Source organism: Lepidochelys olivacea (genome assembly GCF_965140295.1).
Source record: "Lepidochelys olivacea isolate rLepOli2 genome assembly, chromosome: 1".
Taxonomy (NCBI): Eukaryota; Metazoa; Chordata; order Testudines; family Cheloniidae; genus Lepidochelys; species Lepidochelys olivacea.
The window spans coordinates 102,257,787-102,271,808 of NC_140411.1; the positions used below are offsets into that span (position 1 = coordinate 102,257,787).

General features: G+C 39.5%; 1 protein-coding gene across 1 annotated transcript in view; it reads left to right on the plus strand.

Moving 5' to 3' along the window:
* PCCA (propionyl-CoA carboxylase subunit alpha) overlaps positions 1-14,022 on the plus strand; it is a 394,113-nt gene that overhangs the window by 259,492 nt on the left and 120,599 nt on the right. Inside the window, exon 19 of the mRNA XM_084616704.1 lies at positions 1,176-1,278. Within this exon, the coding sequence (XP_084472830.1) occupies positions 1,176-1,278 (103 nt within the window). The remainder of the gene's footprint in view (positions 1-1,175; positions 1,279-14,022) is intronic.

The window sequence follows — 14,022 nt, forward strand, 5'->3', positions numbered from 1 at the left end:
GATGGCCAACCTGAGCCTGAGAAGGAGCCAGAATTTACCAATGTACATTGCCAAAGAGCCACAGTACTACATCAGCAGCACCCCCATCAACCCCAAGCCTCCTGCCTCTTGGCAGCCCTGCCAATCTGCACGTCCCCCTCCTTTCCCGTGCCTCCTGCCTGCCACGATCAGCTGTTTTGCAGTGTACAGGAGGCTCTGGGATGGAGGGGGGAGGAGCAAGGGTGCAGCAGGGGAGGGGGCAGGAAGGGGCAGGGGCTTGGGGTAAGGGGTGGAGTGGGGGCAGGGCCTGGGGTTAAGCAGTGGAAAGTTGGCACCTGTAGCTCCAGCCCTGGAGTCAGCACCTATGCAAGGAGCCGCGTATTAACTTCTGAAGAGCCGCATGCGGGTCTGGAGCCACAGGTTGGCCACCCCTGTCATAAACTATTATGGGAAGAATATAGAACTCTGACCTCAAGTCTTGGCATGTAAAAATCTTCAGTTTAATGTATCTACAGAGATTCGTCAATAATGTATAAAATATGTATATTGTTAAAAATAATGTATGTATATTATTCGTTTGGCTGGATTTGCATGCTTTTGTGTCTAACTGGCCTTTAACTTAGTTTTGTTGTGTGTGATTATGACATGAAGGTGACAGTGAACCACTTTTGCTTTTAAAGAAAAGGAGTACTTGTGGCACCTTAGCGGCTAACCAATTTATTTAAGCATAAGGTTTTCTTTTTGCGAATACAGACTAACACGGCTGCTGCTCTGAAACTTTTGCTTTTGAAGTTCCAAGTAGTCTTTTTATTTTTTCAAGTGCCACTCCTCTTCCTTCCCCAAACCCTCTCCTCATCTGTTTTTCACAGTTTGCAATATCCATGCAACCAACGATGGCTCGATTTTGGGATTCTCCTCAAACTTTATCAGTGTACTTCAGTGACACAAGGTGTCAAGGCGAAGCAGAAAATATCTCAAAAGGCTTCTCCCCTAAAAAGTTTTCTCCTTATGTGCCATAATGGACAAAAAAATATGATATCTAGTAGTTTTCCCAAACATGCTCCCTGACTGTGTCAGTAGGGTTAATGATATTTAAAATCGTTTATGAAGACCCTATGAAGAAAGTTCATGTGATTAAAAACGGGGAGAACCTGAAAATGCCGTTAAAATATTCTTTTTTCCATTCCTTGCTTTAGAATTTCTCTTGCTAAGCTGGATCTGAACAACTGGGAGCTGTTGGTACAGCTAGGAGATGGAACTTACTCTGTTACAGTTTCAAACAACGGGTCAACATTCTCTGTAAGTTTTGCTCATTTTCTAAGAAATGTGAGGCATTGAGTCAGTATATATTATTCTTGATTTGTGATCAGTGCACTAGCACAGTTACACATTTGTTTCATCTTCTGCAGGAGGCCTTACTGTAAATTAGAATACCATCCTTCATATGCTAATTAAGTGGTACATTTCCCGTACAGGGATTTATCTACACTCTAAAGTCAATGGGACATTTTTGTATTCTGCTTTCTTCTTACATTTGTTTTCTAATTAACAAAATTGTTGTTTAATTCCTTACTTAGAAGTGGACTTTTATGCTGTGCCACAAGAGGTATTTGAGAGCAAGAAATGAAATTGCAATTTAAGATACTGGTAAAAATCAAACAACTAAACAGGAAAAATGCATAATCGGGATGACTGTAGCAAGCTACCATTAAAGCTGAGGGTGCAAGTGCAGTAATTAGCCACAATATGCTGACACTTCATTTTGAGTCTGGAAACCCTTTGCTTCAGATATACAAATATACAGGATTTAGCTTTTACCAAACTTGCTAAATAATTTCTTTTGTCTTGTGATATTAAAGAGTGAAAGGCATAAAGCATTGCATTATGTTGGAACCATGGATGATGATGAAATAAAATCAAGCTAAATCAGAGGTGGGTTAACTTGGAGAGTTGGGAAGAAAAGTTTGTGGAGGAAAATATTTTTATAATTCTATAGTGCTGATCTCAAAGCTAACCTGAGAGTTTTAAGAATGGACACAATTTACATGAAGTCTGTCAAAGCTTTAAGGCTGGTATTTTCAAAAGAACTTCAAATTGATGCAGCTCCTTAGAAAATTCCAACTTAAATATGTCATGTCATGAAGACAGCTTTCTCAAGTGGTTTCACTTTTGCTTTGCTTAAAAGTTCTCTTAAAAAAAGGCAAAGATGTAATGATTTTAATTTAAAATTAGTCAGATTTTAGGACATGTGGCTGTTTGTGGCGGCTGAGCAGCTGCAGGGGGGCCCCTGCCGGTGGCTGAGCAGCTTGTGGCTGCTGAGCAGCTCTGGGGTCCCTCTGTTGTCACTGCTGGCGGCTGGGCAGCTTAGTGGTCCCTGCCGGTGGCCAGTCAGTTGCAGGGCCTCCCCCGCTACCACCGGCAGCAGCTGGGGAGATGTGTGTGTGTGTGTGTGTGTGTGTGTGAGGTTCCTTCCAGCAGCTGCTGAGCAGATCTGGGGTCCCTCTGCCACCACCAGAGGCAGCTGGGAGCTGCGGGAAAGGAACCAGCTGCTCACAGAGGCTGAGCAACTGCAGGGGGGGCCCTGCCAGTGGCAGCGGCTGGAGAGCTCAGGGGTCCTCACTGGCAGCGGCGTCCGGTCAGTTGCAGGGGGTCCCACAGCTGCAGGAGGGTCGCCGGCAGAGGCTGGGCTGCTGCAAGGGTCCCCCCTCTACTGACTTCAGCTGATGTTACTGAGCATGCTCAGTACACCCTAACTAGCACATTCAATCAGATAGCAGTTTTTCACACTACAGGGCAACTGGTCTGCTGCGGGGGTCCCCAATGTTGCAGAGGGTGCTACAAGTCACGGATTCTGTGACCTCCGTGACATAATCATAGCCTTATTTATTAAGTGAAGAAGAAAGTAGCTTCAAATCCTGACTAGGGCCTGGTTAATGCCCTCCGTTTTTGTGAAAACTTCCATGAACTCCTTAAAGTCCTCAGAGTCTTGTGTATTCCATTGTTCCATAGCTGGGGGAGTCACCCTTGATGTGGAATTGTGCTGCAGGTTCTAAAATTTTGTTTTCACACACATTTTCCCTTGAATAGCTAAGAGTGTTTTTTTTAACCCAGTTAATTAATTTGGTGCAAATTTGTATTGTTTTTGTTTGAGAGTCTTATTTCAGTTTAGTTTCATTGGGTTTAAAAAAAAATAAATTGAGCAAAACCGAAACAAGACAGTTTACATGCAAACTTGCACCAGTTTAAAAATACACTGTTAGTTAAACTGATGTAAGTTTGTGTGGAAAAGGCCTTTAAAACCAGAATTATGTTTCTGCCCCTTGTAGTTATAAAGATAACCTTGAAAACACCAAAGTGTTACCTTCTAGAGTCTGCACAAAGCCTGGTAGCTCTGAGAGGTGTGAACTGCCCTGTTCCTCTCAAACATATAAAAACTGAAGAGGACAATTTAAATGCCAGTATTCTTATTTTAGCAGGGGAAAAATGCATGTGCATATCCCACAATCAAAAACTATCTCCCCAGCTGTCCACTACCCGGTTGCCAAAACCTCCAGCTTCTTCAGTGCCAAAAACAGCAACATATCAAAAAGTGAAAATGTTGTGACAGTCTAAAATAAATGGAATTTAATATCAAAATAAATAACACAGGAGGAGTTGTACTGATTGAATTAACTATGAAAAATAATACAATAAAACCATCAATATTTTAATTTAAGTGAAGCTGCTCCAGAATTCCCAGTCTGTTGCAGCACAATGAACCCTGATTTTAGGTCCAGGTTGTCATGGACTCTTTGGTTCTATGTGCAATTCAAAAGACAGCACGACCATGATAATCAAAGGGTACAGAGTATGGTCTAGGCAAGAATGAGTAACTTAAAAGTAAACTTATTTTCAGTACTTAAACTGTAATTTAAAGGAATTTATTATCGTTTCATGCCACTTTGCCTGAGAGAGAGAGGCTGGGGAGCAGGGCAACAGGAAAGTACTGCTCTGCAGAGTTCCAGCAAGGCAGAACAGGATGGCCTTGGGACTTCCTGCTCTTGTCCCAGTGTCCTAGGCAGCATGCTGCTGCTTTTCCCTCAGGTTGTGTTGCGGTGTCACAGGCCAATATGTAATAAAATGAAATACATAAAGGAGAGAGAGAGAAAGAGAGGAGTAACTGGACCCGGTGCAGTCTAGAGGTTCAACAAAATGGACTGAGAGTCGGTAGTCTTCTGCGTTCTAATTCTAGGCTGGCCAATAACTTGCTATGTACCTTGGATAAGATACTTTATTTCTTTGTACGTCAACCAACCTAACTGGAAATTGTATGAGATAGGTGAATCTCACTGATGACCAAAGGCTACAACTGATCTAAACTTTCCTGGGTACAAATATATTAGAAAATAAAACCCAGCCCTTGAGATTGTAAAGCAAAATGACACATCATTCTGTGTTTATAATTTTTTGTCAAATTTCTTCTTATCCTCACCTACCTCATGGTGGTTCATGGGTCACTGTAATAAAAATCAAAACCTTATGAAACATTATTTCAAAAAATTGCAATGAGAAGAAAAAAACCTCTTAAAACGTTAAACAAGAAAATCGAAGAAGGGACAGAGAAGTCCTATTCCTGAGAATTGGATATAATGTACTATGGAAAATGCAAAGCCCAACTGCACTGACTTTCCAGTCAGATTTTTCACCTAGAATGTGAGGAAGCAAATTGAAGCCACATGTTGCACTTTTAGATTTACTCTTCCCTGTTGCACTGACATGATCAGGGATGCTGACTTTGTGGGATGGATGCCCTCATCAGTAGTGGCAGAGGTAGCTGAATAAATTGTTCAGTTGGATAATTCAGTGATCAGTGAATGGATCGTCCTCACAGCACCGTTTGATCCCTGGGTCGTCTTTATAGTTTTCTTCTCTTCCTGTTATCGTAGGAATAATTAAAAATATTATGCAGTGGCAAGCAACAATAATATTTATTATTCATTTTCTAATTTGTTGAATTTTTTAAACTTGTCTATCTGTGCAGATTACTCAGAACAGCACTCCCTTAGTGCAGCCTGGCCTAAAAACTGAGTGCCATGGCTTCCCAGAACTTACCTGCTCGAGGGCTGACAAGCTTGCAGCGATCACTTCAGGTCTTTAAAATACTACAAAAGTAAAGAAAATTTTCTGCTTCTTGTGCCTACAATAGGGGCTGGAAAATAAATGGATTAAGGTGTTTTACAAACAAATGAAACTCCCTCTCCCCCATTATCCTGCAGCCACTACAATACTTACCCAATTTGTGCAAAATACATTTTAGTTTAATTTTCCAGTATCAGGCATTATCCCTGAGTCAGTTCATCTACATGTACTTTTAATTGTTCAGAAATTTTATACTCAAGTTGGTTTGTTTAAAATCTTGGCAACCTTAATGAGATCTGTTGTCTTTTATAACATGAACTCACTAACTTAACTCATGAAAAAGTCAGTGTTTCTGTTTTCTTCATTTTATTGCTTTATCTTTTTGTATTGATTGCCAGAAGAATCTATGAATTGGCTGCTCGTCATACTTTGATCTTTGAAAGACAAAATCTTCATACTCCAGCTCTGTTTTCCTATCAATTATGTATATTTTTCATTATCGATCAAGAAATTATCCTATCATCATGATTACCAACTTTAGTTTTTAAAACCTTCCATACACCAGCATAGTGTAATAAAACTAGTGTCTTTTTGTTTATTCAGTTTGGACTCAAATATTTTTCCTTCTGATGTATGGAACAATCTAGGCATGAAGCGTACGAGTCCAAGAATCAATGCAGCTTTGTTGGTGAGGGGTGAAATCCACTCCCCCTGCATCGTAGAGCGGTTGGAAAGACTAAATCCACCCCAAATCCAGATTCACTGGACATGGCTACTGTGTGGTTTCTTTCTACCACTGCAGCTTCTTTTAAGCCATGGTTTGGAATAGTGTCAGCAGTCCCTCCTAGCCAGTCGCACAGGGTATTTGGGAGGCTAAAGGAGTCATGTAAGGGTGGGTCTGTGGCCTGCCTCTGGACCACCTTTATCGTGGTCTTCAACTCCATTCAGACCTACTGTGAAGACCCTTTTGTTGTGAAACTGCGAATAGGGACTGCCCTATTCAGCCATTTTATTAAGAGACCCTCCGCATAAGTGCTGTGTAGGGCATATGTGATGTGAAGGTCCTTGGGCTGACCCCTTTACGCTGTGGGTGAATGTCATACCTAGTGAGAATCTTTCATATCAGAAATCTTTGTGGAGTGAAATAATTTAGTTAAATTTTATAATAAAAAATAATAGCAGAGTGGTAGAGAAATTTAAGAGATAGAAACAAGGGAGAATTTAAATACAATGGTCCAGGATCTTCTGAGCTTTAATTTATTGAATTCACCACTCTACAATTTTCCTGTTGCAAAGTAAAGGGTTTGGAGATGAACAAAAGAGTGAAAGATAAATAATTACATGATTGTAAGTGTCCTCTTTTCACTTCTACAACCCACCCTCTTTTTTTCCTTTAATAGTTTTCAGTATTTCTTTCTTTCTAGTATGAATATCTCCAGAACTAGAAAACAAAAGAGCAGGATGAATTAGTATCTTTGTTATGGCAAAGATGTTGGCAGGGTGGGGAGGATTTTATTATTATTATTATTTTTGGCTACACTCACTGTCTTCACAAAAATGAAGGGTGAATCCAATGTTGGACATCAGCAGTAAGGAATGACATGTTAGAAAGCACACTGCTTTCTCATTTTTGTTGTTTAGTATTTTGCAGTGCCCAGAAATATGCCAGGGCTTAAGAGTACAGATTAAAAGATATGGCCCTGCCCAAAAGAGTGTCCAGTCCTTGTTGCCTATTTACAGTTCATTTCTCGGTATGTAGGTTGAGATTATCGTGTCATATTAACAAAGGATTTGAAGCTATGTTGTATTCTATGATGTGTATTTTAAAAATCTCTTGGTAAGGCAGTTTTATATAAAATTTGTGTGTGATTCTCTGTTTTAATCTTTCAAATTCTCTGTGCTCAAAGTGCATTTGAGAACTGCTCTGCAGCATTTCTCTGCGCTTAGCACTGATTTTTCTCCTTTATCATATTTGAACATTTTCTACTTCCCTCTAAGGCTCTTTATTGCTATAGTGGGTACATACCTTACTTGCCACTTAACCCAGGGGTGGGGAACCTTTTTCCTATCAGGGGTCACTGACCCACACTAAAAAATCAGTTGTGGGCCACACACAGCCCCCCCCCCCCCAGGGGTCAGGCGGGACGGGACGGAGGCTCAGGGCTTCCCCCCGCAGTGGGGCGAGCTGGTGCTTGTGGCTCCAGCCCCGTGGGGGATGCGGGGGCTTGGGGTTTCCCCTAGGCTCCGGGGTGGGGCCAGAAATGAGGGGTTCAGGGTGTGAGAGGGTCTTCGGGCTGGGCCAGGGGTTTGGGGTGCTGGAGGAGGTGAGGGTTTCGGCTGGGGCTGCGGACTCTGGGGTAGAGCTGGGGATGAGTGGTTGGGGGTGTAGGAGGGGGCTCCCAGCTGGGGCCAAGGGGTTTGGAGTGCAGGAGCAGGCTCAGGACTGGGGCAGGGGGTTCAAGTGTGGGTGGAGGTTCGGGGTCTGGCGTCTGGGAGGAAGTTTGGGTGCAGAAGAGGGTTCCAACCTTGGGCAGGGGGATGTGGTGTGGGTGGGGGTGCAGGGTCTGGGAGTGAATTAGGGTGGGAGGGCGTTTGCGTGCAGGCTTTGGCCAAGTGGTGCTTACCTCAGGCGGTTCCTGGTTGGCGCTGCAACGGGGCTAAGGTAGGCTCCCTGCCTGCCCTGGGTCTGCGCTGCTCCCAGAAGTGGCCACCATGTCCAGCCCCTAGGTGGAGGGGCCGGGGGCTCTGTGTGGTGCGCCCGCAGGTGCCGCCACTGCAGCTCCTATGGCCATGGTTCCTGGCGAATGGGAGCTGCGGATCTGGTGCTGGGGGCAGGGGCAGTGCGCAGAGCTTCCCTGATTGCCCCTGCTCTTAGGGGCTGCAGGGACATGCTGGTCGCTTCTGGCAGCTGCACGGAGCTGACTGGACTTTTAATAGCCTGGCAACCCCAGCTTCTCTCTGCAGCACAGCAAGCCGGCGCTTGCAGCTCCAGCCCCACGGGGGGATCCCGAGGTCCGGGACTTCTGGCCCGCGGTGCGGAGACTTGCTTTGGGCTGGATGAAATGAAGCAGCGAGCCGGATCCGGCCCATGAGCCGTAGGTTCCCTACGCCTGACTTAACCTCACCTTCTCCATTTAGTTGTCAGAGAATTTCCAGATGTTTTCATTTACAGAGTAGCTTCATATCACTGTAGTTCTGCTGAATGTAAGCTATAAAACAAAGTGGCATGAACAAGGTGAAGTAGTTTGGGAGTCACTTCTAGCAAATGGAAACTTGATCTATTTCCAGTGGGGAGCCGTGTAAATCAAAACACTAAATAAAATGGCTTACTTTTAATAAAAAGATTACTTTTTCGATCACTGTTAAAATAGGCTTACATTTTTGCATTGTATTGTATGATTTCCTAAATTTAAGAAAAGCAAATTGATGCAGAAATGACTATCTGTGGGAAGTAGGTGCGACTTTTTCAGCATAATGACAGGTTTATTAATGACCATGTTAAATGCATGGTTTTTTAAAGGAACAGCTTACATCTTTCAACAAGATGTCCATGTGGCACATGTCTAGTTGGGTGGACGGTCGCATTTGCATGCACATTAACATTTTCAAGAGCAAAGCTATTACTGTGGACCTAATTGAGAGCACAAAAATAAGTGGATTTGAATTTGGTCTTGTGAACTGGAGGCATGGTCATTATAAAAATATACAATTGTGTAGACAACATGCAGTTGTCATTAATTGACTATATCCTATATTGTCAATGCACTGTAATTAAGTAGCTGTATGCTTGAATTTAGTTAATATATGCATGTGTAACTAATTATGGTTGTTTGAATTTAAAAATGTAATTAATTAAAAGCATGACGTAATCCTATGTTTCATTTGCTGCAAATCCAGTTACTAAGGGATATAATTGATTTTTAAATTATTTAGAAAATATTTCCTTTGTTTAAAATATCTTTAAAGAAAGAAAGAATACTTGAAAATTACCAAAAATCATATCAATTGTTACAAAATTTGTAAAATATTTATTATAAAAATGAAAAAATGGTATGGTATAATATAAAAGGTAAGTTATACATAAACTAGTTATATGTACCCCTCGTCCACATGTAATCTATTAAATACAAGTATATGTGCAATAAAATATTCAGATAACTAATGGCTTCCTCCACGTCCATCTCCTATTTATGTAAATATGTAACAGGTTTCCCAGACCTGTCTCCACAGGCCACAGGTTGCCCATCATTGTTATAAAATAAATTATCTAGTTTAAGAGAATAAATAAAAATAAATTAAACTGTATTATTAATAATAATACAATTTATAATTAATGCCCATGTGGTAGGTGTGCGTTGGGCATATATTAATACACAGTGAATAGGGCACAAGGGCAAAATATTAGGGATGTACCAGTAGGTGTGATAAGCAAAAATCTATAAGGGTTAAAAAAGAATTTTAAGGAAAAACTGTTAATTTAAGGTAATTAACATGTGTTCTTTACATAAAAATAGGCTTTCGCCTGTCATTAATTTTCTTTTTGATTACAGAGTCCTTTGTTAGTTTGAATGAAGGGAAACAGCACATTTGAGGGCACAAGTAGAAGGGGACAGGTACGTTTCACAAGGGAGAACTGATCAGTTTACAATTGTAAGCAGAAAAACTTTCCCTGCATTTTACAAAATGTTGACGATAATTTAGTTGAACAGTCGTGCACCTAAGTGCACAGTCACAGTAGGTGCGCAATTGTCCGAGCCTCAGTCCCAATTACCAGTTTCTGCAGATGCTTAAATTTCTCTCATCAAAATATTTCAAGTTACTAATGTGTGTAATTACACTTTACTGTGTACTTAAACTACTTCATAGCTAGAAGTATGTCCTGCCACTATTAGTTTCATACCTCCTTTGGCATTAGGTGTGAGTTTGTGTCTTGAGTGTCAAAGCTTGTAGATATAATTCTTAATGCTATGACGGTAGTCCAGCAACAGTTTTAAAATAAAATAAGTAATGTAATAAAAAATAAGATGGATAATGAAAATGTGTGTCAGATCGTAACTTCTGTTGGCATGAAAATTGACCATCCTGGTCTTCTGCCTATATAATGTTTGTAAGAGTTTTTTCTTGAAAGTACCTGACTCCTTTTTTGTACGTATGCAAGATTGCAAAGTTTGTGTATTTATTTATTTTATCTTTAGTAATTTGTAAAAGTTCCATTCCACGTAAAAAAAATCTGTTGTGTTAAGAAATGGCCCACTAAACTTTATCTTAACTTTTAAAAAAATCTGATCTCCTCTTGAGTTCTCTCATCCACCTTCTTGAATTGTATACATTTCAATCCTATCCTTAATTCTCCTTCTTTTTCTAGCGGGTACAAACCTAACTTTACTTTTCACCACACAATAAAACCTGTTATCTAGTAACAAATTCATGGTAATCTTATGCACCTCGTACATTGCTTCAATAACATTCTTGTTATATATTGTGTCCAAAATTATGCACAGTGGCTCAGCTTGGCAGCACAATATTCTTGGAAGCCCTTTGTATAATAGCTATAAGGATCTTTTGTTATACTGCTTTCTTATACAACTGTTTGCTTACCCCCACCTGCAGCCATTTGGGGATGGCTTAAAGGAAGGAGGGAATTAAAAAGAATGAAATCGAGTTTCATTGAAGTCAGTGTAAGCAGAGGTTATTCTTATCTGCTCTCCACCATTTTGTTTATGCAGGGACAGAGCTGGAAGAAGGGGTGGCATTTTGTGGGGGAGGGAACTGTTATGTTTTTTCTCTAATTTCTCTACAGTTTCTCTTTTGACATGCTGAACATCCAACTTTCAATATTTTGAACTATTTTAATGCTTTCTTAATTTTCCTACTTCTTCATCATCCATTTGAGGTGTAAATAAGACCAAACTTAATGCTGATCCTAGTACCATTTTCCACTCCTCTCAGAACTGGTTGCTCAAGCGCAACTCAGAATTGTGCCATTAGCACCACAGCTATATACTTCATTCTTTTCGTTATTGAGTATTTCAAGAAAGGCAATAAGACTATTCGTTCACCATCATCAAGTCTCTGGCATCGTAACGTAGTTAGAATTTGTTAAACATTACTTCCACTTTAGCAGTTGCTTCTGATTGTTCTGGACTATATATGTTCAGTTTTGGAAAAAATCTGTACTTATTCACTTTGTTTTAAACAATGCCTCTAGAGTATTCCTCAATAAGGAAATAAAACATGTTAAATATTGGTATCAGATTATTTTTCCCTTTTTTCCCCAGTAGTGAGGAGCAAAAACATCAGAAATTAACTTCTTATACCAGCATTTTAAGGAAGAATATTTTATATAAAGAACACATGCCTTATATATACTGACGTTCTTTGGGCATCAGGTGCTATTTTGCTATTATGTACTTGAGCTACATGGTTGTTTTAAACAACATGCCAGTTTGTAAAATCGGTACATTAAGGGCTTAAGGGTACAAGACATACATTTTTATTATGTAGATGATGTTTGTCCATACATGCTTATTTACATTTGCTATAGTAGTTATAAATGGATGAGAAAAAATACCTGTTAATGTTGATGATCCAGAAAAATGTGTTAGTGTATCTGATAATTTTTGGTAACAGATTTTGTTCTCCATTTTAGAGTAGTTTTGTAACAATGATTACTGCAGTTCTACAATAAATCCTGTTTTTCAAGGAGTTGTAACTTTGCTGTAAACTTGCTATGAGCTGAAGTCTGGCACACAAGCTCTCATCCTGTGAACAAGTTTAAAAACAAAGACAAGAAAAAAGGTCTGAAAAATGTTAGAATGGTTTACACTTTAGCCATATAGAGAACATGTCAGTTTGGGGAACTTACTATCTTTTCAACTTTTTAAATTAAATTTAGAAGCATAGTATCTTATAAGGTTGAATAAGCTTACCAATGATCAGTTTCTAACTTTTTAGCCAATGAAAGCTGGCTATTGCTGATATATTTAGTTACCATCTTGGTGGCTTCATAGGGTGAGTTTCTATGATGTAACAGGTAATATTAAGTCTGTTTTATATGGTTTACAACCCACTAATGACAGGTGTTTAAATTATTAAAAGTAAAGTAAAATCTAAATAAAATACATGTGAAACTATAACATACCATTTGTTTTCTTCAGAAATCCTATCTTTTGGTAGAGCAATGTTTACTGTGTCTCCACCCTCTTCCTTTTCCTTTTATGGTCTTTTGTTATTAGATTGCAAACTCCTTGTGTGCCAAAGCATTGTCTTTTTTATTCATTTATGTGCCATGTACAACTATGATACTGTATTAAAAAGAATACATAATTAGTTAAGGATTCCTAAAACAAATCATAAGTAAAATATTTCTTGGATTCTTTTTTCATCACAGAATCATATCCAAGACTATTTTTAAAAAGAGCCCATAATTTTGTAGAATGAATAGATGAAAAATGTTGTGAGCTCCTCCTGCTGGTTCAGCAGCAGCAGCAGTTACAGACAAAAGCATATTAACATAATGTTAAGAGCCTGGCTTAAATCCACAAAAGCAGCATTAACTCTGCAACTCCTGGCGGAAGCTTCAACTTTAATTCTGTTCTCAGTATATATGAGCGCATTTGATATGCAGCATCACACTTCAGGTCCGGGATCTCTGACTCCTAGGCACATAGGGGTTGCGGGGGAGAAAGTAGGGTAATTTCAGCCTAGAGTTGCTTTCTTAGCTCTAAATTTCCTTGCTTTTTTAATGTAAGGAAGACTATTAACATTACTTTAATATAGTTTTCATGGTTGATAAAAATAATGCTGTTGTAATGGTTAGATGTGCGTCAACTGTGACTAAATGTTTTGATGTAGTCTTCTCAAAAGACAGACTAAAGCTTTCCTTTGAAATATGTGAAGCAGTTTTAGACACAGCTTCTCAGATGGATCTAATTAGTCTTTCATAGAACTGGATGTCCGTTTGTTGCAGCTGAATTCTCATTTCATTCACCCATAACTAGAAACACCTCTCTTCAAACGTGTTTCTTCAAAGAAAGAGGGGTTTAGGATTCCATGTTTTACTGCTTTTTGATGTTGGTTTCCCTTTAACTGAGAAGACCTTATGTTTATACAACTGTTATTATTAAGAAAACATAGCTTTGTTCATGAAAGTTCATTCTGTATCAATGTTGGCTATTGGTAGAAGTCAGAGATCTGTTTAATAGATCTTGCTATACCAGACTAGTAGGACAGCTATATGTCTGATTATTAAGCTCACTGAAGAAAGATATTAATGCAAACAGAATGTATTAATAAAACAGGAAACACTTTTTGTAACAGGATGAAAATAAAGATGAAGGACTGTCAGTTATCGGATTCATCAGTAAAGAGTAATCATATTTATTATTTAAGTACAATTGCTGCCAAAAACGAGCATTTTCTCTACAGCTATATTTACCTTTGTTACAGCATTCCCCATCTTAAAATGAGAAACGTTGCAAGTACTCTGGGTGGTAAATGTTTGAATTAATCTATAACTATTCAATAAATGATACTTGGATACATCAGTAGTTGGAAATACCTAAGAAAAGGGGTCAGATTCTCAGCCTACTCCCATCCCCATTTGGCTGCTTTTGCCAGTGACATAACCAGCTATCTGGATATTCCCCAAGAGTAGTGTTGCTCAATGAGCAGTGGATCAAATCTGTGGCACTCTGGAAATCTGTGGCATACCAGGAAACCAAGGTAGCTGCTGTGCAGCACTGACGTAGTATGGTGATGTTGTATTTGCTGTAAATAAATATTGACTCGTTGGTGGCAGTAGATAGGGCAATGATGTTGGGAGAACAATTCTAGGTTCTTAATGATTACATTATTTTAAACTGTTTTTAATCTTTAGTCATATTCAGACCGGAGAGTAACAATGGGAAGTGCCTGAGTAAACCT